Below are 20046 nucleotides of genomic sequence, written 5' to 3' on the forward strand. Positions count from 1 at the left end.
CCGGGGGGTGAGCACTAGGGGCAGTATCTGTGTATATACCGGGGGTGAGCACTAGGGGCAGTATCTGTGTATATACCGGGGGGTGAGCACTAGGGGCAGTATCTGTGTATATACCGGGGGTGAGCACTAGGAGCAGTATCTGTGTATATACCGGGGGGTGAGCACTAGGGGCAGTATCTGTGTATATACCGGGGGTGAGCACTAGGAGCAGTATCTGTGTATATACCGGGGGGTGAGCACTAGGGGCAGTATCTGTGTATATACCGGGGGTGAGCACTAGGAGCAGTATCTGTGTATATACCGGGGGTGAGCACTAGGGGCAGTATCTGTGTATATACCGGGGGTGAGCACTAGGGGCAGTATCTGTGTATATACCGGGGGTGAGTACTAGGGGCAGTATCTGTGTATATACCGGGGGGTGAGCACTAGGGGCAGTATCTGTGTATATACCGGGGGTGAGCACTAGGAGCAGTATCTGTGTATATACCGGGGGGTGAGCACTAGGGGCAGTATCTGTGTATATACCGGGGGGTGAGCACTAGGGGCAGTATCTGTGTATATACCGGGGGTGAGCACTAGGGCAGTATCTGTGTATATACCGGGGGTGAGCACTAGGAGCAGTATCTGTGTATATACCGGGGGTGAGCACTAGGGGCAGTATCTGTGTATATACCGGGGGTGAGCACTAGGGGCAGTATCTGTGTATATACCGGGGGGTGAGCACTAGGGGCAGTATCTGTGTATATACCGGGGGGTGAGCACTAGGGGCAGTATCTGTGTATATACCGGGGGGTGAGCACTAGGGGCAGTATCTGTGTATATACCGGGGGTGAGCACTAGGAGCAGTATCTGTGTATATACCGGGGGGTGAGCACTAGGGGCAGTATCTGTGTATATACCGGGGGTGAGCACTAGGGGCAGTATCTGTGTATATACCGGGGGTGAGCACTAGGGGCAGTATCTGTGTATATACCGGGGGTGAGCACTAGGGGCAGTATCTGTGTATATACCGGGGGGTGAGCACTAGGGGCAGTATCTGTGTATATACCGGGGGTGAGCACTAGGGGCAGTATCTGTGTATATACCGGGGGTGAGCACTAGGGGCAGTATCTGTGTATATACCGGGGGTGAGCACTAGGGGCAGTATCTGTGTATATACCGGGGGTGAGCACTAGGGGCAGTATCTGTGTATATACCGGGGGGTGAGCACTAGGAGCAGTATCTGTGTATATACCGGGGGTGAGTACTAGGGGCAGTATCTGTGTATATACCGGGGGGTGAGCACTAGGAGCAGTATCTATGTATATACCGGGGGTGAGCACTAGGGGCAGTATCTGTGTATATACCGGGGGTGAGCACTAGGAGCAGTATCTGTGTATATACCGGGGGTGAGCACTAGGGGCAGTATCTGTGTATATACCGGGGGTGAGCACTAGGAGCAGTATCTGTGTATATACCGGGGGTGAGCACTAGGGGCAGTATCTGTGTATATACCGGGGGTGAGCACTAGGGGCAGTATCTGTGTATATACCGGGGGTGAGCACTAGGGCAGTATCTGTGTATATACCGGGGGTGAGCACTAGGGGCAGTATCTGTGTATATACCGGGGGTGAGCACTAGGGGCAGTATCTGTGTATATACCGGGGGGTGAGCACTAGGAGCAGTATCTGTGTATATACCGGGGGTGAGCACTAGGGGCAGTATCTGTGTATATACCGGGGGTGAGCACTAGGGGCAGTATCTGTGTATATACCGGGGGTGAGCACTAGGAGCAGTATCTGTGTATATACCGGGGGGTGAGCACTAGGGGCAGTATCTGTGTATATACCGGGGGTGAGCACTAGGGGCAGTATCTGTGTATATACCGGGGGTGAGCACTAGGGGCAGTATCTGTGTATATACCGGGGGGTGAGCACTAGGGGCAGTATCTGTGTATATACCGGGGGGTGAGCACTAGGAGCAGTATCTGTGTATATACCGGGGGTGAGCACTAGGAGCAGTATCTGTGTATATACCGGGGGTGAGCACTAGGGGCAGTATCTGTGTATATACCGGGGGTGAGCACTAGGGGCAGTATCTGTGTATATACCGGGGGTGAGCACTAGGGGCAGTATCTGTGTATATACCGGGGGTGAGCACTAGGAGCAGTATCTGTGTATATACCGGGGGTGAGCACTAGGGGCAGTATCTGTGTATATACCGGGGGGTGAGCACTAGGGGCAGTATCTGTGTATATACCGGGGGTGAGCACTAGGGGCAGTATCTGTGTATATACCGGGGGTGAGCACTAGGAGCAGTATCTGTGTATATACCGGGGGGTGAGCACTAGGGGCAGTATCTGTGTATATACCGGGGGTGAGCACTAGGGGCAGTATCTGTGTATATACCGGGGGTGAGCACTAGGGGCAGTATCTGTGTATATACCGGGGGTGAGCACTAGGGGCAGTATCTGTGTATATACCGGGGTGAGCACTAGGAGCAGTATCTGTGTATATACCGGGGGTGAGCACTAGGGGCAGTATCTGTGTATATACCGGGGGTGAGCACTAGGGGCAGTATCTGTGTATATACCGGGGGTGAGCACTAGGGGCAGTATCTGTGTATATACCGGGGGTGAGCACTAGGGGCAGTATCTGTGTATATACCGGGGGTGAGCACTAGGAGCAGTATCTGTGTATATACCGGGGGGTGAGCACTAGGAGCAGTATCTGTGTATATACCGGGGGGTGAGCACTAGGGGCAGTATCTGTGTATATACCGGGGGGTGAGCACTAGGGGCAGTATCTGTGTATATACCGGGGGGTGAGCACTAGGGGCAGTATCTGTGTATATACCGGGGGTGAGCACTAGGGGCAGTATCTGTGTATATACCGGGGGTGAGCACTAGGGGCAGTATCTGTGTATATACCGGGGGGTGAGCACTAGGGGCAGTATCTGTGTATATACCGGGGGGTGAGCACTAGGGGCAGTATCTGTGTATATACCGGGGTGAGCACTAGGGGCAGTATCTGTGTATATACCGGGGGGTGAGCACTAGGGGCAGTATCTGTGTATATACCGGGGGGTGAGCACTAGGGGCAGTATCTGTGTATATACCGGGGGGTGAGCACTAGGGGCAGTATCTGTGTATATACCGGGGGTGAGCACTAGGGGCAGTATCTGTGTATATACCGGGGGTGAGCACTAGGGGCAGTATCTGTGTATATACCGGGGTGAGCACTAGGGGCAGTATCTGTGTATATACCGGGGGTGAGCACTAGGGGCAGTATCTGTGTATATACCGGGGTGAGCACTAGGGGCAGTATCTGTGTATATACCGGGGGGTGAGCACTAGGGGCAGTATCTGTGTATATACCGGGGGGTGAGCACTAGGAGCAGTATCTGTGTATATACCGGGGGTGAGCACTAGGAGCAGTATCTGTGTATATACCGGGGGGTGAGCACTAGGAGCAGTATCTGTGTATATACCGGGGGTGAGCACTAGGGGCAGTATCTGTGTATATACCGGGGGTGAGCACTAGGAGCAGTATCTGTGTATATACCGGGGGGTGAGCACTAGGGGCAGTATCTGTGTATATACCGGGGGTGAGCACTAGGGGCAGTATCTGTGTATATACCGGGGGTGAGCACTAGGGGCAGTATCTGTGTATATACCGGGGGTGAGCACTAGGGGCAGTATCTGTGTATATACCGGGGGTGAGCACTAGGGGCAGTATCTGTGTATATACCGGGGGTGAGCACTAGGGGCAGTATCTGTGTATATACCGGGGGTGAGCACTAGGGGCAGTATCTGTGTATATACCGGGGGTGAGCACTAGGGGCAGTATCTGTGTATATACCGGGGGTGAGCACTAGGGGCAGTATCTGTGTATATACCGGGGGGTGAGCACTAGGAGCAGTATCTATGTATATACCGGGGGTGAGCACTAGGAGCAGTATCTGTGTATATACCGGGGGTGAGCACTAGGAGCAGTATCTGTGTATATACCGGGGGGTGAGCACTAGGGGCAGTATCTGTGTATATACCGGGGGTGAGCACTAGGAGCAGTATCTGTGTATATACCGGGGGTGAGCACTAGGAGCAGTATCTGTGTATATACCGGGGGGTGAGCACTAGGGGCAGTATCTGTGTATATACCGGGGGTGAGCACTAGGAGCAGTATCTGTGTATATACCGGGGGTGAGCACTAGGAGCAGTATCTGTGTATATACCGGGGGGTGAGCACTAGGGGCAGTATCTGTGTATATACCGGGGGGTGAGCACTAGGGGCAGTATCTGTGTATATACCGGGGGTGAGCACTAGGAGCAGTATCTGTGTATATACCGGGGGGTGAGCACTAGGGGCAGTATCTGTGTATATACCGGGGGGTGAGCACTAGGGGCAGTATCTGTGTATATACCGGGGGGTGAGCACTAGGGGCAGTATCTGTGTATATACCGGGGGGTGAGCACTAGGAGCAGTATCTGTGTATATACCGGGGGGTGAGCACTAGGGGCAGTATCTGTGTATATACCGGGGGTGAGCACTAGGGGCAGTATCTGTGTATATACCGGGGGTGAGCACTAGGGGCAGTATCTGTGTATATACCGGGGGTGAGCACTAGGAGCAGTATCTGTGTATATACCGGGGGGTGAGCACTAGGAGCAGTATCTGTGTATATACCGGGGGGTGAGCACTAGGAGCAGTATCTGTGTATATACCGGGGGTGAGCACTAGGGGCAGTATCTGTGTATATACCGGGGGTGAGCACTAGGGGCAGTATCTGTGTATATACCGGGGGTGAGCACTAGGGGCAGTATCTGTGTATATACCGGGGGTGAGCACTAGGGGCAGTATCTGTGTATATACCGGGGGGTGAGCACTAGGGGCAGTATCTGTGTATATACCGGGGGGTGAGCACTAGGGGCAGTATCTGTGTATATACCGGGGGTGAGCACTAGGAGCAGTATCTGTGTATATACCGGGGGGTGAGCACTAGGGGCAGTATCTGTGTATATACCGGGGGGTGAGCACTAGGGGCAGTATCTGTGTATATACCGGGGGTGAGCACTAGGGGCAGTATCTGTGTATATACCGGGGGGTGAGCACTAGGAGCAGTATCTGTGTATATACCGGGGGGTGAGCACTAGGGGCAGTATCTGTGTATATACCGGGGGGTGAGCACTAGGGGCAGTATCTGTGTATATACCGGGGGTGAGCACTAGGGGCAGTATCTGTGTATATACCGGGGGGTGAGCACTAGGGGCAGTATCTGTGTATATACCGGGGGTGAGCACTAGGGGCAGTATCTGTGTATATACCGGGGGGTGAGCACTAGGAGCAGTATCTGTGTATATACCGGGGGGTGAGCACTAGGGGCAGTATCTGTGTATATACCGGGGGGTGAGCACTAGGGGCAGTATCTGTGTATATACCGGGGGTGAGCACTAGGGGCAGTATCTGTGTATATACCGGGGGTGAGCACTAGGAGCAGTATCTGTGTATATACCGGGGGTGAGCACTAGGGGCAGTATCTGTGTATATACCGGGGGTGAGCACTGGGGGCGGTATCTACGTAAAACTACAGGATGACGTCATGCAATGACGCAGCACGTACAACACGCGCACAGCAGGAAGCTGATTGGAGGACACTTTCTTGGGCCCAATAACATTAATCCACGTCACACAGAGTTTCTTATTTCCGGCTTGTAGAGACCACAACTCCCGGCATGCTTTGCTCCGATGGCTGGATGCGCGCCTGCGCGCGTTGAATGCCTAGGCTGGCTCGGTTCCGGTGTGCGCACCCATGTCCTCGTCACTTACTTCCTGTCTGTCTCGGCTGTCGGCGGCGGATCCGGCAGCTCTCGGGAGTGCTCTCAGTGAGTTGCGGAGCCGCCATGTTTCCCGTGCGGGCGGTGCCGGTGTGTTCCGGAGGCGGGGCGGACTTGCGCTCCTCCTCTCTCTCATCACGGATCCCGCGCGGGCCGCAGCGCTCGGAAACTCTCGGCGGAACATGGAGCTCGCGCTTAGTCTGCTGGCCAATAGCTGCACGGAGGCGGGAAGCCGCGCCCAGGTGAGACACGACCACGACTCGTTTTTATTCGCCTATTGGTGCGTCACTTGAGGCACCGCCCATGCTGATTTGGGGCGGGGTGATGCTTATACAACCAATCAGAGCTCAGCTTTCATCAGATAATGATAACAATTCCTTTGTATAGCGTACACAGATACCGTGGTGCCGCACAGAGCTGTCACCACAGTCCTGTCCACATGGGGCTCAAAATCTAATCACCTACCAGTATGTATGGAGTGTGGGAGGAAACCGGAGGAAACCCACAGAGAGAACATGCAAACTCTTTACAGAAGTTGCTCTGCATGGGATAACAAACTGTTGTGGGAAATTTGAAGAATCTTTCCAAGTCTAGAATTCTCACATCTCAACCCCCTCAAGTGCAAAATCCCAGGGTGTGGGTGGGGCCTCTCTATGCGGACACAATTGGGGAACATTGGGTCACTGGAGGTCACATAAAGTGCATTGTCCGTGTATAATATGCTGTGTGGGGAGTCACTAAGATCCTGCACCCGATATCCTGCATGTGTCGCTTCCCTGCTCAGGTCCCCGGAGTTCACCTTCTTCTTCCTGGTGCATGTAAGTGCATTGTCCGTGTATAATGTGCTGTGCGGGGAGTCACTAAGATCGTGCGCCCGATATCCTGCATGTGTCTCTTCCCCGCTCAGGTCCCCGGAGTTCACCTTCTTCCTGGTGCATGTAAGTGCATTGTCCGTGTATAATGCGCTGTGCGGGGAGTCACTAAGATCCTGCACCCGATATCCTGCATGTATCTCTTCCCCGCTCAGGTCCCCGGAGTTCACCTTCTTCCTGGTGCATGTAAGTGCATTGTCCGTGTATAATGCGCTGTGCGGGGAGTCACTAAGATCCTGCACCCGATATCCTGCATGTGTCGCTTCCCCGCTCAGGTCCCCGGAGTTCACCTTCTTCTTCCTGGTGCATGTAAGTGCATTGTCCGTGTATAATGCGCTGTGCGGGGAGTCACTAAGATCCTGCGCCCGATATCCTGCATGTGTCACTTCCCCGCTCAGGTCCCCGGAGTTCACCTTCTTCTTCCTGGTGCATGTAAGTGCATTGTCCGTGTATAATGTGCTGTGCGGGGAGTCACTAAGATCCTGCCCTGATATCCTGCATGTGTCACTTCCCCGCTCAGGTCCCCGGAGTTCACCTTCTTCTTCCTGGTGCATGTAAGTGCATTGTCCGTGTATAATGCGCTGTGCGGGGAGTCACTAAGATCGTACACCCGATATCCTGCATGTGTCACTTCCCCGCTCAGGTCTCCGGGGTTCACCTTCTTCCTGGTGCATGTAAGTGCATTGTCCGTGTATAATGCGCTGTGCGGGAAGTCACTAAGATCCTGCGCCCGATATCCTGCATGTGTCGTTTCCCCGCTCAGGTCCCCGGAGTTCACCTTCTTCTTCCTGGTGCATGTAAGTGCATTGTCTGTGTATAATGCGCTGTGCGGGGAGTCACTAAGATCCTGCGCCCGATATCCTGCATGTATCTCTTCCCCGCTCAGGTCCCCGGAGTTCACCTTCTTCCTGGTGCATGTAAGTGCATTGTCCGTGTATAATGCGCTGTGCGGGGAGTCACTAAGATCCTGCACCCGATATCCTGCATGTGTCGCTTCCCCGCTCAGGTCCCCGGAGTTCACCTTCTTCTTCCTGGTGCATGTAAGTGCATTGTCCGTGTATAATGCGCTGTGCGGGGAGTCACTAAGATCCTGCCCTGATATCCTGCATGTGTCACTTCCCCGCTCAGGTCCCCGGAGTTCACCTTCTTCTTCCTGGTGCATGTAAGTGCATTGTCCGTGTATAATGCGCTGTGCGGGGAGTCACTAAGATCGTACACCCGATATCCTGCATGTGTCACTTCCCCGCTCAGGTCCCCGGAGTTCACCTTCTTCTTCCTGGTGCATGTAAGTGCATTGTCCGTGTATAATGCGCTGTGCGGGGAGTCACTAAGATCCTGCGCCCGATATCCTGCATGTGTCGTTTCCCCGCTCAGGTCCCCGGAGTTCACCTTCTTCTTCCTGGTGCATGTAAGTGCATTGTCTGTGTATAATGCGCTGTGCGGGGAGTCACTAAGATCCTGCGCCCGATATCCTGCATGTGTCGCTTCCCCGCTCAGGTCCCCGGAGTTCACCTTCTTCTTCCTGATGCATGTAAGTGCATTGTCTGTGTATAATGTGCTGTGCGGGGAGTCACTAAGATCCTGCGTCCGATATCCTGCATGTGTCGCTTCCCCGCTCAGGTCCCTGGAGTTCACCTTCCTCTTCCTGGTGCATGTAAGTGCATTGTCCGTGTATAATGCGCTGTGTGGGGAGTCACTAAGATCCTGCACCCGATATCCTGCATGTGTCACTTCCCCGCTCAGGTCCCCGGAGTTCACCTTCTTCTTCCTGGTGCATGTAAGTGCATTGTCCGTGTATAATGTGCTGTGCGGGGAGTCACTAAGATCCTGCCCCCGATATCCTGCATGTGTCGCTTCCCCGCTCAGGTCCCCGGAGTTCACCTTCTTCTTCCTGGTGCATGTAAGTGCATTGTCCGTGTATAATGCGCTGTGCGGGGAGTCACTAAGATCGTACACCCGATATCCTGCATGTGTCACTTCCCCGCTCAGGTCCCTGGAGTTCACCTTCTTCTTCCTGGTGCATGTAAGTGCATTGTCCGTGTATAATGTGCTGTGCGGGGAGTCACTAAGATCCTGCCCCCGATATCCTGCATGTGTCGCTTCCCCGCTCAGGTCCCCGGAGTTCACCTTCTTCTTCCTGGTGCATGTAAGTGCATTGTCCGTGTATAATGTGCTGTGCGGGGAGTCACTAAGATCGTGCACCCGATATCCTGCATGTGTCACTTCCCCGCTCAGGTCCCTGGAGTTCACCTTCTTCTTCCTGGTGCATGTAAGTGCATTGTCCGTGTATAATGTGCTGTGCAGGGAGTCACTAAGATCCTGCGCCCGATATCCTGCATGTGTCACTTCCCCGCTCAGGTCCCCGGAGTTCACCTTCTTCTTCCTGGTGCATGTAAGTGCATTGTCCGTGTATAATGCGCTGTGCGGGGAGTTACTAAGATCCTGCACCCGATATCCTGCATGTGTCGCTTCCCCGCTCAGGTCCCCGGAGTTCACATTCTTCTTCCTGGAGCATGTAAGTGCATTGTCCGTGTATAATGCGCTGTGCGGGGAGTCACTAAGATCCTGCACCCGATATCCTGCATGTGTCACTTTCCTGCTCAGGTCCCTGGAGTTCACCTTCTTCTTCCTGGTGCATGTAAGTGCATTGTCCGTGTATCATGCGCTGTGCAGGGAGTCACTAAGATCATGCACCCGATATCCTGCATGTATCTCTTCCCCGCTCAGGTCCCCGGAGTTCACCTTCTTCCTGGTGCATGTAAGTGCATTGTCCGTGTATAATGCGCTGTGCGGGAGTCACTAAGATCCTGCACCCGATATCCTGCATGTGTCGCTTCCCCGCTCAGGTCCCCGGAGTTCACATTCTTCTTCCTGGAGCATGTAAGTGCATTGTCCGAGTATAATGCGCTGTGCGGGGAGTCACTAAGATCCTGCGCCCGATATCCTACATGTGTCGCTTCCCCGCTCAGGTCCCTGGAGTTCACCTTCTTCTTCCTGGTGCATGTAAGTGCATTGTCCGTGTATCATGCGCTGTGCAGGGAGTCACTAAGATCATGCACCCGATATCCTGCATGTATCTCTTCCCCGCTCAGGTCCCTGGAGTTCACCTTCTTCTTCCTGGTGCATGTAAGTGCATTGTCCGTGTATAATGTGCTGTGCGGGGAGTCACTAAGATCCTGCACCCGATATCCTGCATGTATCTCTTCCCCGCTCAGGTCTCCGGGGTTCACCTTCTTCCTGGTGCATGTAAGTGCATTGTCCGTGTATAATGTGCTGTGCGGGGAGTCACTAAGATCGTGCGCCCGATATCCTGCATGTGTCGCTTCCCCGCTCAGGTCCCAGGAGTTCACCTTCTTCTTCCTGGTGCATGTAAGTGCATTGTCTGTGTATAATGCGCTGTGCGGGGAGTCACTAAGATCCTGCACCCGATATCCTGCATGTGTCGCTTCCCCGCTCAGGTCCCCGGAGTTCTCCTTCTTCTTCCTGGTGCATGTAAGTGCATTGTCCGTGTATAATGTGCTGTGTGGGGAGTCACTAAGATCCTGCCCCCGATATCCTGCATGTGTCACTTCCCCGCTCAGGTCCCCGGAGTTCACCTTCTTCTTCCTGGTGCATGTAAGTGCATTGTCCGTGTATAATGCGCTGTGCGGGGAGTCACTAAGATCCTGCACCCGATATCCTGCATGTATCTCTTCCCCGCTCAGGTCTCCGGGGTTCACCTTCTTCCTGGTGCATGTAAGTGCATTGTCCGTGTATAATGTGCTGTGTGGGGAGTCACTAAGATCCTGCCCCCGATATCCTGCATGTGTCACTTCCCCGCTCAGGTCCCCGGAGTTCACCTTCTTCCTGGTGCATGTAAGTGCATTGTCCGTGTATAATGCGCTGTGCGGGAGTCACTAAGATCATGCACCCGATATCCTGCATGTATCTCTTCCCCGCTCAGGTCCCTGGAGTTCACCTTCTTCTTCCTGGTGCATGTAAGTGCATTGTCCGTGTATAATGCGCTGTGCGGGGAGTCACTAAGATCCTGCACCCGATATCCTGCATGTGTCGCTTCCCCGCTCAGGTCCCCGGAGTTCACCTTCTTCTTCCTGGTGCATGTAAGTGCATTGTCCGTGTATAATGTGCTGTGCGGGGAGTCACTAAGATCCCGCGCCCGATATCCTGCATGTGTCGCTTCCCCGCTCAGGTCCCCGGAGTTCACCTTCTTCTTCCTGGTGCATGTAAGTGCATTGTCCGTGTATAATGTGCTGTGTGGGGAGTCACTAAGATCCTGCACCCGATATCCTGCATGTATCTCTTCCCCGCTCAGGTCCCCGGAGTTCACCTTCTTCCTGGTGCATGTAAGTGCATTGTCCGTGTATAATGCGCTGTGCGGGGAGTCACTAAGATCCTGCGCCCGATATCCTGCATGTGTCGCTTCCCCGCTCAGGTCCCCGGAGTTCACCTTCTTCTTCCTGGTGCATGTAAGTGCATTGTCCGTGTATAATGCGCTGTGCGGGGAGTCACTAAGATCCTGCACCCGATATCCTGCATGTGTGGCTTCCCCGCTCAGGTCCCAGGAGTTCACCTTCTTCCTGGTGCATGTAAGTGCATTGTCCGTGTATAATGCGCTGTGCGGGTAGTCACTAGGATCCTGCGCCCGATATCCTGCATGTGTCGCTTCCCCGCTCAGGTCCCTGGAGTTCACCTTCTTCTTCCTGGTGCATGTAAGTGCATTGTCCGTGTATAATGCGCTGTGTGGGGAGTCACTAAGATCCTGCACCCGATATCCTGCATGTATCTCTTCCCCGCTCAGGTCCCCGGAGTTCACCTTCTTCCTGGTGCATGTAAGTGCATTGTCCGTGTATAATGCACTGTGCGGGGAGTCACTAAGATTGTGAGCCCGATATCCTGCATGTGTCGCTTCCCCGCTCAGGTCCCAGGAGTTCACCTTCTTCTTCCTGGTGCATGTAAGTGCATTGTCCGTGTATAATGCGCTGTGCGGGGAGTCACTAAGATCCTGCCCCCGATATCCTGCATGTGTCGCTTCCCCGCTCAGGTCCCTGGAGTTCACCTTCTTCTTCCTGGTGCATGTAAGTGCATTGTCCATGTATAATGTGCGGGGAGTCACTAAGATCGTGCACCCGATATCCTGCATGTGTCGCTTCCCCGCTCAGGTCCCTGGAGTTCACCTTCTTCTTCCTGGTGCATGTAAGTGCATTGTCCGTGTATAATGTGCTGTGCGGGGAGTCACTAAGATCCTGCACCCGATATCCTGCATGTGTCGCTTCCCCGCTCAGGTCCCTGGAGTTCACCTTCTTCTTCCTGGTGCATGTAAGTGCATTGTCCGTGTATAATGCGCTGTGCGGGGAGTCACTAAGAACCGGCACCCGATATCCTGCATGTGTCGCTTCCCCGCTCAGGTCCCTGGAGTTCACCTTCTTCTTCCTGGTGCATGTAAATGCATTGTCCGTGTATAATGCGCTGTGCGGGGAGTCACTAAGATCGTGCGCCCGATATCCTGCATGTGTCGCTTCCCCGCTCAGGTCCCCGGAGTTCACCTTCTTCTTCCTGGTGCATGTAAGTGCATTGTCCGTGTATAATATGCTGTGCGGGGAGTCACTAAGATCCTGCACCCGATATCCTGCATGTGTCGCTTCCCCGCTCAGGTCCCCGGAGTTCACCTTCTTCTTCCTGGTGCATGTAAGTGCATTGTCCGTGTATAATGCGCTGTGCGGGGAGTCACTAAGATCGTGCACCTGATATCCTGCATGTGTGGCTTCCCCGCTCAGGTCCCCGGAGTTCACCTTCTTCTTCCTGGTGCATGTAAGTGCATTGTCCGTGTATATTGCGCTGTGCGGGGAGTCACTAAGATCCTGCGCCCGATATCCTGCATGTGTCGCTTCCCTGCTCAGGTCCCCAGAGTTCACCTTCTTCTTCCTGGTACATGTAAGTGCATTGTCCGTGTATAATGCACTGTGCGGGGAGTCACTAAGATCGTGCCCCCGATATCCTGCATGTGTCACTTCCCCGCTCAGGTTCCCGGAGTTCACCTACTTCTTCCTGGTGCATGTAAGTGCGGAATGTCCTTCTGATGGGGGGCGGAATGTCCTTCTGATGCAGTTGGTGGGGGGGGGGGGGGGGAAGAATTGCCCTCCTTGTACAGTTGGATGCAGACATTAGGGTTGGTGTGAGGGTCTTATTGTCTCTCTCCCTGCTTTCCAGGTGCGGCAGCTCGGTGGGATCCCTGCATTGGGTAAGTTGTTTTTTTTATATTTCCCATTGTTAGCTGCTGATTGAGTACTGGTTTCCTAGGGGTGACTGTAGTACTACTTCTCCATGATGTGAGGCTGTGGTTGTAGATTAGGGGTGACTGTAGTACTACTTCTCCATGATGTGAGGCTGTGGTTGTAGATTAGGGGTGACTGTAGTACTACTTCTCCATGATGTGAGGCTGTGGTTGTAGATTAGGGGTGACTGTAGTACTACTTCTCCATGATGTGAGGCTGTGGTTGTAGATTAGGGGTGACTGTAGTACTACTTCTCCATGATGTGAGGCTGTGGTTGTAGATTAGGGGTGACTGTAGCACTACTTCTCCATGATGTGAGGATGCGGTTGTAGATTAGGGGTGACTGTAGTACTACTTCTCCATGATGTGAGGCTGTGGTTGTAGATTAGGGGTGACTGTAGTACTACTTCTCCATGATGTGAGGCTGTGGTTGTAGATTAGGGGTGACTGTAGCACTACTTCTCCATGATGTGAGGCTGTGGTTGTAGATTAGGGGTGACTGTAGCACTACTTCTCCATGATGTGAGGCTGTGGTTGTAGATTAGGGGTGACTGTAGTACTACTTCTCCATGATGTGAGGCTGTGGTTGCAGATTAGGGGTGACTGTAGTACTACTTCTCCATGATGTGAGGCTGTGGTTGTAGATTAGGGGTGACTGTAGCACTACTTCTCCATGATGTGAGGATGCGGTTGTAGATTAGGGGTGACTGTAGTACTACTTCTCCATGATGTGAGGCTGTGGTTGTGGTGGTGACTGTAGTACTACTTCTCCATGATGTGAGGCTGTGGTTGTAGATTAGGGGTGACTGTAGCACTACTTCTCCATGATGTGAGGCTGTGGTTGTAGATTAGGGGTGACTGTAGTACTACTTCTCCATGATGTGAGGCTGTGGTTGTAGATTAGGGGTGACTGTAGCACTACTTCTCCATGATGTGAGGCTGTGGTTGTAGATTAGGGGTGACTGTAGTACTACTTCTCCATGATGTGCGGCTGTGGTTGTAGATTAGGGGTGACTGTAGTACTACTTCTCCATGATGTGAGGCCGTGGTTGTAGATTAGGGGTGACTGTAGTACTACTTCTCCATGATGTGAGGCTGTGGTTGTAGATTAGGGGTGACTGTAGCACTACTTCTCCATGATGTGAGGCTGTGGTTGTAGATTAGGGGTGACTGTAGTACTACTTCTCCATGATGTGAGGCTGTGGTTGTAGAGGTGACTGTAGTACTACTTCTCCATGATGTGAGGCTGTGGTTGTAGATTAGGGGTGACTGTAGTACTACTTCTCCATGATGTGCGGCTGTGGTTGTAGATTAGGGGTGACTGTAGTACTACTTCTCCATGATGTGAGGCCGTGGTTGTAGATTAGGGGTGACTGTAGTACTACTTCTCCATGATGTGAGGCTGTGGTTGTAGATTAGGGGTGACTGTAGCACTACTTCTCCATGATGTGAGGCTGTGGTTGTAGATTAGGGGTGACTGTAGTACTACTTCTCCATGATGTGAGGCTGTGGTTGTAGAGGTGACTGTAGCACTACTTCTCCATGATGTGAGGCTGTGGTTGTAGATTAGGGGTGACTGTAGCACTACTTTTCCATGATGTGAGGCTGTGGTTGTATATTAGGGGTGACTGTAGTACTACTTCTCCATGATGTGAGGCTGTGGTTGTAGATTAGGGGTGACTGTAGTACTACTTCTCCATGATGTGAGGCTGTGGTTGTAGATTAGGGGTGACTGTAGCACTACTTCTCCATGATGTGAGGCTGTGGTTGTAGATTAGGGGTGACTGTAGTACTACTTCTCCATGATGTGAGGCTGTGGTTGTAGATTAGGGGTGACTGTAGTACTACTTCTCCATGATGTGAGGCTGTGGTTGTAGATTAGGGGTGACTGTAGTACTACTTCTCCATGATGTGAGGCTGTTGTTGTAGATTAGGGGTGACTGTAGCACTACTTCTCCATGATGTGAGGCTGTGGTTGTAGATTAGGGGTGACTGTAGCACTACTTCTCCATGATGTGAGGCTGTGGTTGTAGATTAGGGGTGACTGTAGTACTGCTTCTCCATGATGTGAGGCTGTGGTTGTAGATAAGGGGTGACTGTAGCACTACTTCTCCATGATGTGAGGCTGTGGTTGTAGATTAGGGGTGACTGTAGTACTACTTCTCCATGATGTGAGGCTGTGGTTGTAGATTAGCGGTGACTGTAGTACTACTTCTCCATGATGTGAGGCTGTGGTTGTAGATTAGGGGTGACTGTAGTACTACTTCTCCATGATGTGAGGCTGTGGTTGTAGGGGTGACTGTAGTACTACTTCTCCATGATGTGAGGCTGTGGTTGTAGATTAGGGGTGACTGTAGTACTACTTCTCCATGATGTGAGGCTGTGGTTGTAGATTAGGGGTGACTGTAGTACTACTTCTCCATGATGTGAGGCTGTGGTTGTAGATTAGGGGTGACTGTAGCACTACTTCTCCATGATGTGAGGCTGTGGTTGTAGAGGTGACTGTAGTACTACTTCTCCATGATGTGAGGCTGTGGTTGTAGATTAGGGGTGACTGTAGCACTACTTCTCCATGATGTGAGGCTGTGGTTGTAGATTAGGGGTGACTGTAGTACTACTTCTCCATGATGTGAGGCTGTGGTTGTAGATTAGGGGTGACTGTAGTACTACTTCTCCATGATGTGAGGCTGTGGTTGTAGATTAGGGGTGACTGTAGTACTACTTCTCCATGATGTGAGGCTGTGGTTGTAGATTAGGGGTGACTGTAGTACTACTTCTCCATGATGTGAGGCTGTGGTTGTAGATTAGGGGTGACTGTAGCACTACTTTTCCATGATGTGAGGCTGTGGTTGTAGAGGTGACTGTAGTACTACTTCTCCATGATGTGAGGCTGTGGTTGTAGATTAGGGATGACTGTAGTACTACTTCTCCATGATGTGAGGCTGTGGTTGTAGATTAGGGGTGACTGTAGTACTACTTCTCCATGATGTGAGGCAGTGGTTGTAGATTAGGGGTGACTGTAGCACTACTTCTCCATGATGTGAGGCTGTGGTTGTAGATTAGGGGTGACTGTAGTACTACTTCTCCATGATGTGAGGCAGTGGTTGTAGATTAGGGGTGACTGTAGCACTACTTCTCCATGATGTGAGGCTGTGGTTGTAGATTAGGGGTGACTGTAGTACTACTTTTCCATGATGTGAGGCTGTGGTTGTAGATTAGGGGTGACTGTAGTACTACTTCTCCATGATGTGAGGCAGTGGTTGTAGAGGTGACTGTAGCACTACTTCTCCATGATGTGAGGTTGTGGTTGTAGATTAGGGGTGACTGTAGCACTACTTCTCCATGATGTGAGGCTGTGGTTGTAGATTAGGGGTGACTGTAGTACTACTTCTCCATGATGTGAGGCTGTGGTTGTAGGGGTGACTGTAGTACTACTTCTCCATGATGTGAGGCTGTGGTTGTAGATTAGGGGTGACTCTAGCACTACTTCTCCATGATGTGAGGCTGTGGTTGTAGATTAGGGGTGACTGTAGTACTACTTCTCCATGATGTGAGGCTGTGGTTGTAGATTAGGGGTGACTGTAGTACTACTTCTCCATGATGTGAGGCTGTGGTTGTAGGGGTGACTGTAGTACTACTTCTCCATGATGTGAGGCTGTGGTTGTAGATTAGGGGTGACTGTAGTACTACTTCTCCATGATGTGAGGCTGTGGTTGTAGATTAGGGGTGACTGTAGCACTACTTCTCCATGATGTGAGGCTGTGGTTGTAGATTAGGGGTGACTCTAGCACTACTTCTCCATGATGTGAGGCTGTGGTTGTAGATTAGGGGTGACTGTAGCACTACTTCTCCATGATGTGAGGCTGTGGTTGTAGATTAGGGGTGACTGTAGTACTGCTTCTCCATGATGTGAGGCTGTGGTTGTAGATTAGGGATGACTGTAGTACTACTTCTCCATGATGTGAGGCTGTGGTTGTAGATTAGGGGTGACTGTAGTACTACTTCTCCATGATGTGAGGCTGTGGTTGTAGATTAGGGGTGACTGTAGCACTACTTCTCCATGATGTGAGGCTGTGGTTGTAGATTAGGGGTGACTGTAGTACTACTTCTCCATGATGTGAGGCAGTGGTTGTAGATTAGGGGTGACTGTAGCACTACTTCTCCATGATGTGAGGCTGTGGTTGTAGATTAGGGGTGACTGTAGTACTACTTTTCCATGATGTGAGGCTGTGGTTGTAGATTAGGGGTGACTGTAGTACTACTTCTCCATGATGTGAGGCTGTGGTTGTAGATTAGGGGTGACTGTAGTACTACTTCTCCATGATGTGAGGCTGTGGTTGTAGATTAGGGGTGACTGTAGCACTACTTCTCCATGATGTGAGGCTGTGGTTGTAGATTAGGGGTGACTGTAGTACTACTTCTCCATGATGTGAGGCTGTGGTTGTAGATTAGGGGTGACTGTAGCACTACTTCTCCATGATGTGAGGCTGTGGTTGTTGATTAGGGGTGACTGTAGTACTACTTCTCCATGATGTGAGGCTGTGGTTGTAGATTAGGGGTGACTGTAGTACTACTTCTCCATGATGTGAGGCTGTGGTTGTAGAGGTGACTGTAGTACTACTTCTCCATGATGTGAGGCTGTGGTTGTAGATTAGGGGTGACTGTAGTACTACTTCTCCATGATGTGAGGCTGCGGTTGTATATTAGGGGTGACTGTAGTACTACTTCTCCATGATGTGAGGCTGTGGTTGTAGATTAGGGGTGACTGTAGTACTACTTCTCCATGATGTGAGGCTGTGGTTGTAGATTAGGGGTGACTGTAGTACTACTTCTCCATGATGTGAGGCTGTGGTTGTAGATTAGGGGTGACTGTAGTACTACTTCTCCATGATGTGAGGCAGTGGTTGTAGATTAGGGGTGACTGTAGTACTACTTCTCCATGATGTGAGGCTGTGGTTGTAGATTAGGGGTGACTGTAGTGCTACTTCTCCATGATGTGAGGCTGTGGTTGTAGATTAGGGGTGACTGTAGCACTACTTCTCCATGATGTGAGGCTGTGGTTGTAGATTAGGGGTGACTGTAGTACTACTTCTCCATGATGTGAGGCTGTGGTTGTAGATTAGGGGTGACTGTAGCACTACTTCTCCATGATGTGAGGCTGTGGTTGTAGATTAGGGGTGACTGTAGCACTACTTCTCCATGATGTGAGGCTGTGGTTGTAGATTAGGGGTGACTGTAGTACTACTTCTCCATGATGTGAGGCTGCGGTTGTATATTAGGGGTGACTGTAGTACTACTTCTCCATGATGTGAGGCTGTGGTTGTAGATTAGGGGTGACTGTAGTACTACTTCTCCATGATGTGAGGCTGTGGTTGTAGATTAGGGGTGACTGTAGTACTACTTCTCCATGATGTGAGGCCACGGTTGTAGATTAGGGGTGACTGTAGCACTACTTCTCCATGATGTGAGGCTGTGGTTGTAGATTAGGGGTGACTGTAGTACTACTTCTCCATGATGTGAGGCTGTGGTTGTAGATTAGGGGTGACTGTAGCACTACTTCTCCATGATGTGAGGCTGTGGTTGTAGATTAGGGGTGACTGTAGTACTACTTCTCCATGATGTGAGGCTGTGGTTGTAGATTAGGGGTGACTGTAGCACTACTTCTCCATGATGTGAGGCTGTGGTTGTAGATTAGGGGTGACTGTAGTACTACTTCTCCATGATGTGAGGCCACGGTTGTAGATTAGGGGTGACTGTAGCACTACTTCTCCATGATGTGAGGCTGTGGTTGTAGATTAGGGGTGACTGTAGTACTACTTCTCCATGATGTGAGGCTGTGGTTGTAGATTAGGGGTGACTGTAGTACTACTTCTCCATGATGTGAGGCAGTGGTTGTAGAGGTGACTGTAGCACTACTTCTCCATGATGTGAGGTTGTGGTTGTAGATTAGGGGTGACTGTAGCACTACTTCTCCATGATGTGAGGCTGTGGTTGTAGATTAGGGGTGACTGTAGTACTACTTCTCCATGATGTGAGGCTGTGGTTGTAGGGGTGACTGTAGTACTACTTCTCCATGATGTGAGGCTGTGGTTGTAGATTAGTGGTGACTGTAGCACTACTTCTCCATGATGTGAGGCTGTGGTTGTAGATTAGGGGTGACTGTAGTACTACTTCTCCATGATGTGAGGCTGTGGTTGTAGATTAGGGGTGACTGTAGTACTACTTCTCCATGATGTGAGGCTGTGGTTGTAGGGGTGACTGTAGTACTACTTCTCCATGATGTGAGGCTGTGGTTGTAGATTAGGGGTGACTGTAGTACTACTTCTCCATGATGTGAGGCTGTGGTTGTAGGGGTGACTGTAGTACTACTTCTCCATGATGTGAGGCTGTGGTTGTAGATTAGGGGTGACTCTAGCACTACTTCTCCATGATGTGAGGCTGTGGTTGTAGATTAGGGGTGACTGTAGCACTACTTCTCCATGATGTGAGGCTGTGGTTGTAGATTAGGGGTGACTGTAGTACTGCTTCTCCATGATGTGAGGCTGTGGTTGTAGATTAGGGGTGACTCTAGCACTACTTCTCCATGATGTGAGGCTGTGGTTGTAGATTAGGGGTGACTGTAGCACTACTTCTCCATGATGTGAGGCTGTGGTTGTAGATTAGGGGTGACTGTAGTACTACTTCTCCATGATGTGAGGCTGTGGTTGTAGATTAGGGGTGACTGTAGCACTACTTCTCCATGATGTGAGGCTGTGGTTGTAGATTAGGGGTGACTGTAGTACTACTTCTCCATGATGTGAGGCCGTGGTTGTAGATTAGGGGTGACTGTAGCACTACTTCTCCATGATGTGAGGCTGTGGTTGTGGTGGTGACTGTAGCACTACTTCTCCATGATGTGAGGCTGTGGTTGTATATTAGGGGTGACTGTAGTACTACTTCTCCATGATGTGAGGCTGTGGTTGTAGATTAGGGGTGACTGTAGCACTACTTCTCCATGATGTGAGGCTGTGGTTGTAGATTAGGGGTGACTGTAGCACTACTTCTCCATGATGTGAGGTTGTGGTTGTAGATTAGGGGTGACTGTAGTACT

The 20046-nt window shown here is 51.5% G+C and overlaps 1 protein-coding gene across 1 annotated transcript in view; it reads left to right on the top strand.

The window, feature by feature from the left end:
• Window positions 1–5693: 5693 nt before the first annotated feature.
• The window catches only part of ARMC5 (armadillo repeat containing 5), a 47993-nt gene continuing 33640 nt past the window's right edge, over window positions 5694–20046 (top strand). The window contains exons 1-2 of the mRNA XM_072131519.1: window positions 5694–6054; window positions 12892–12922. Of these exons, the coding sequence (XP_071987620.1) occupies window positions 5788–6054; window positions 12892–12922 (298 nt within the window). The 5' untranslated portion in view covers window positions 5694–5787. The remainder of the gene's footprint in view (window positions 6055–12891; window positions 12923–20046) is intronic.

The sequence above is a fragment of the Engystomops pustulosus genome, unplaced genomic scaffold, assembly GCF_040894005.1.
Source record: "Engystomops pustulosus unplaced genomic scaffold, aEngPut4.maternal MAT_SCAFFOLD_71, whole genome shotgun sequence".
Classification (NCBI taxonomy): Eukaryota; Metazoa; Chordata; class Amphibia; order Anura; family Leptodactylidae; genus Engystomops; species Engystomops pustulosus.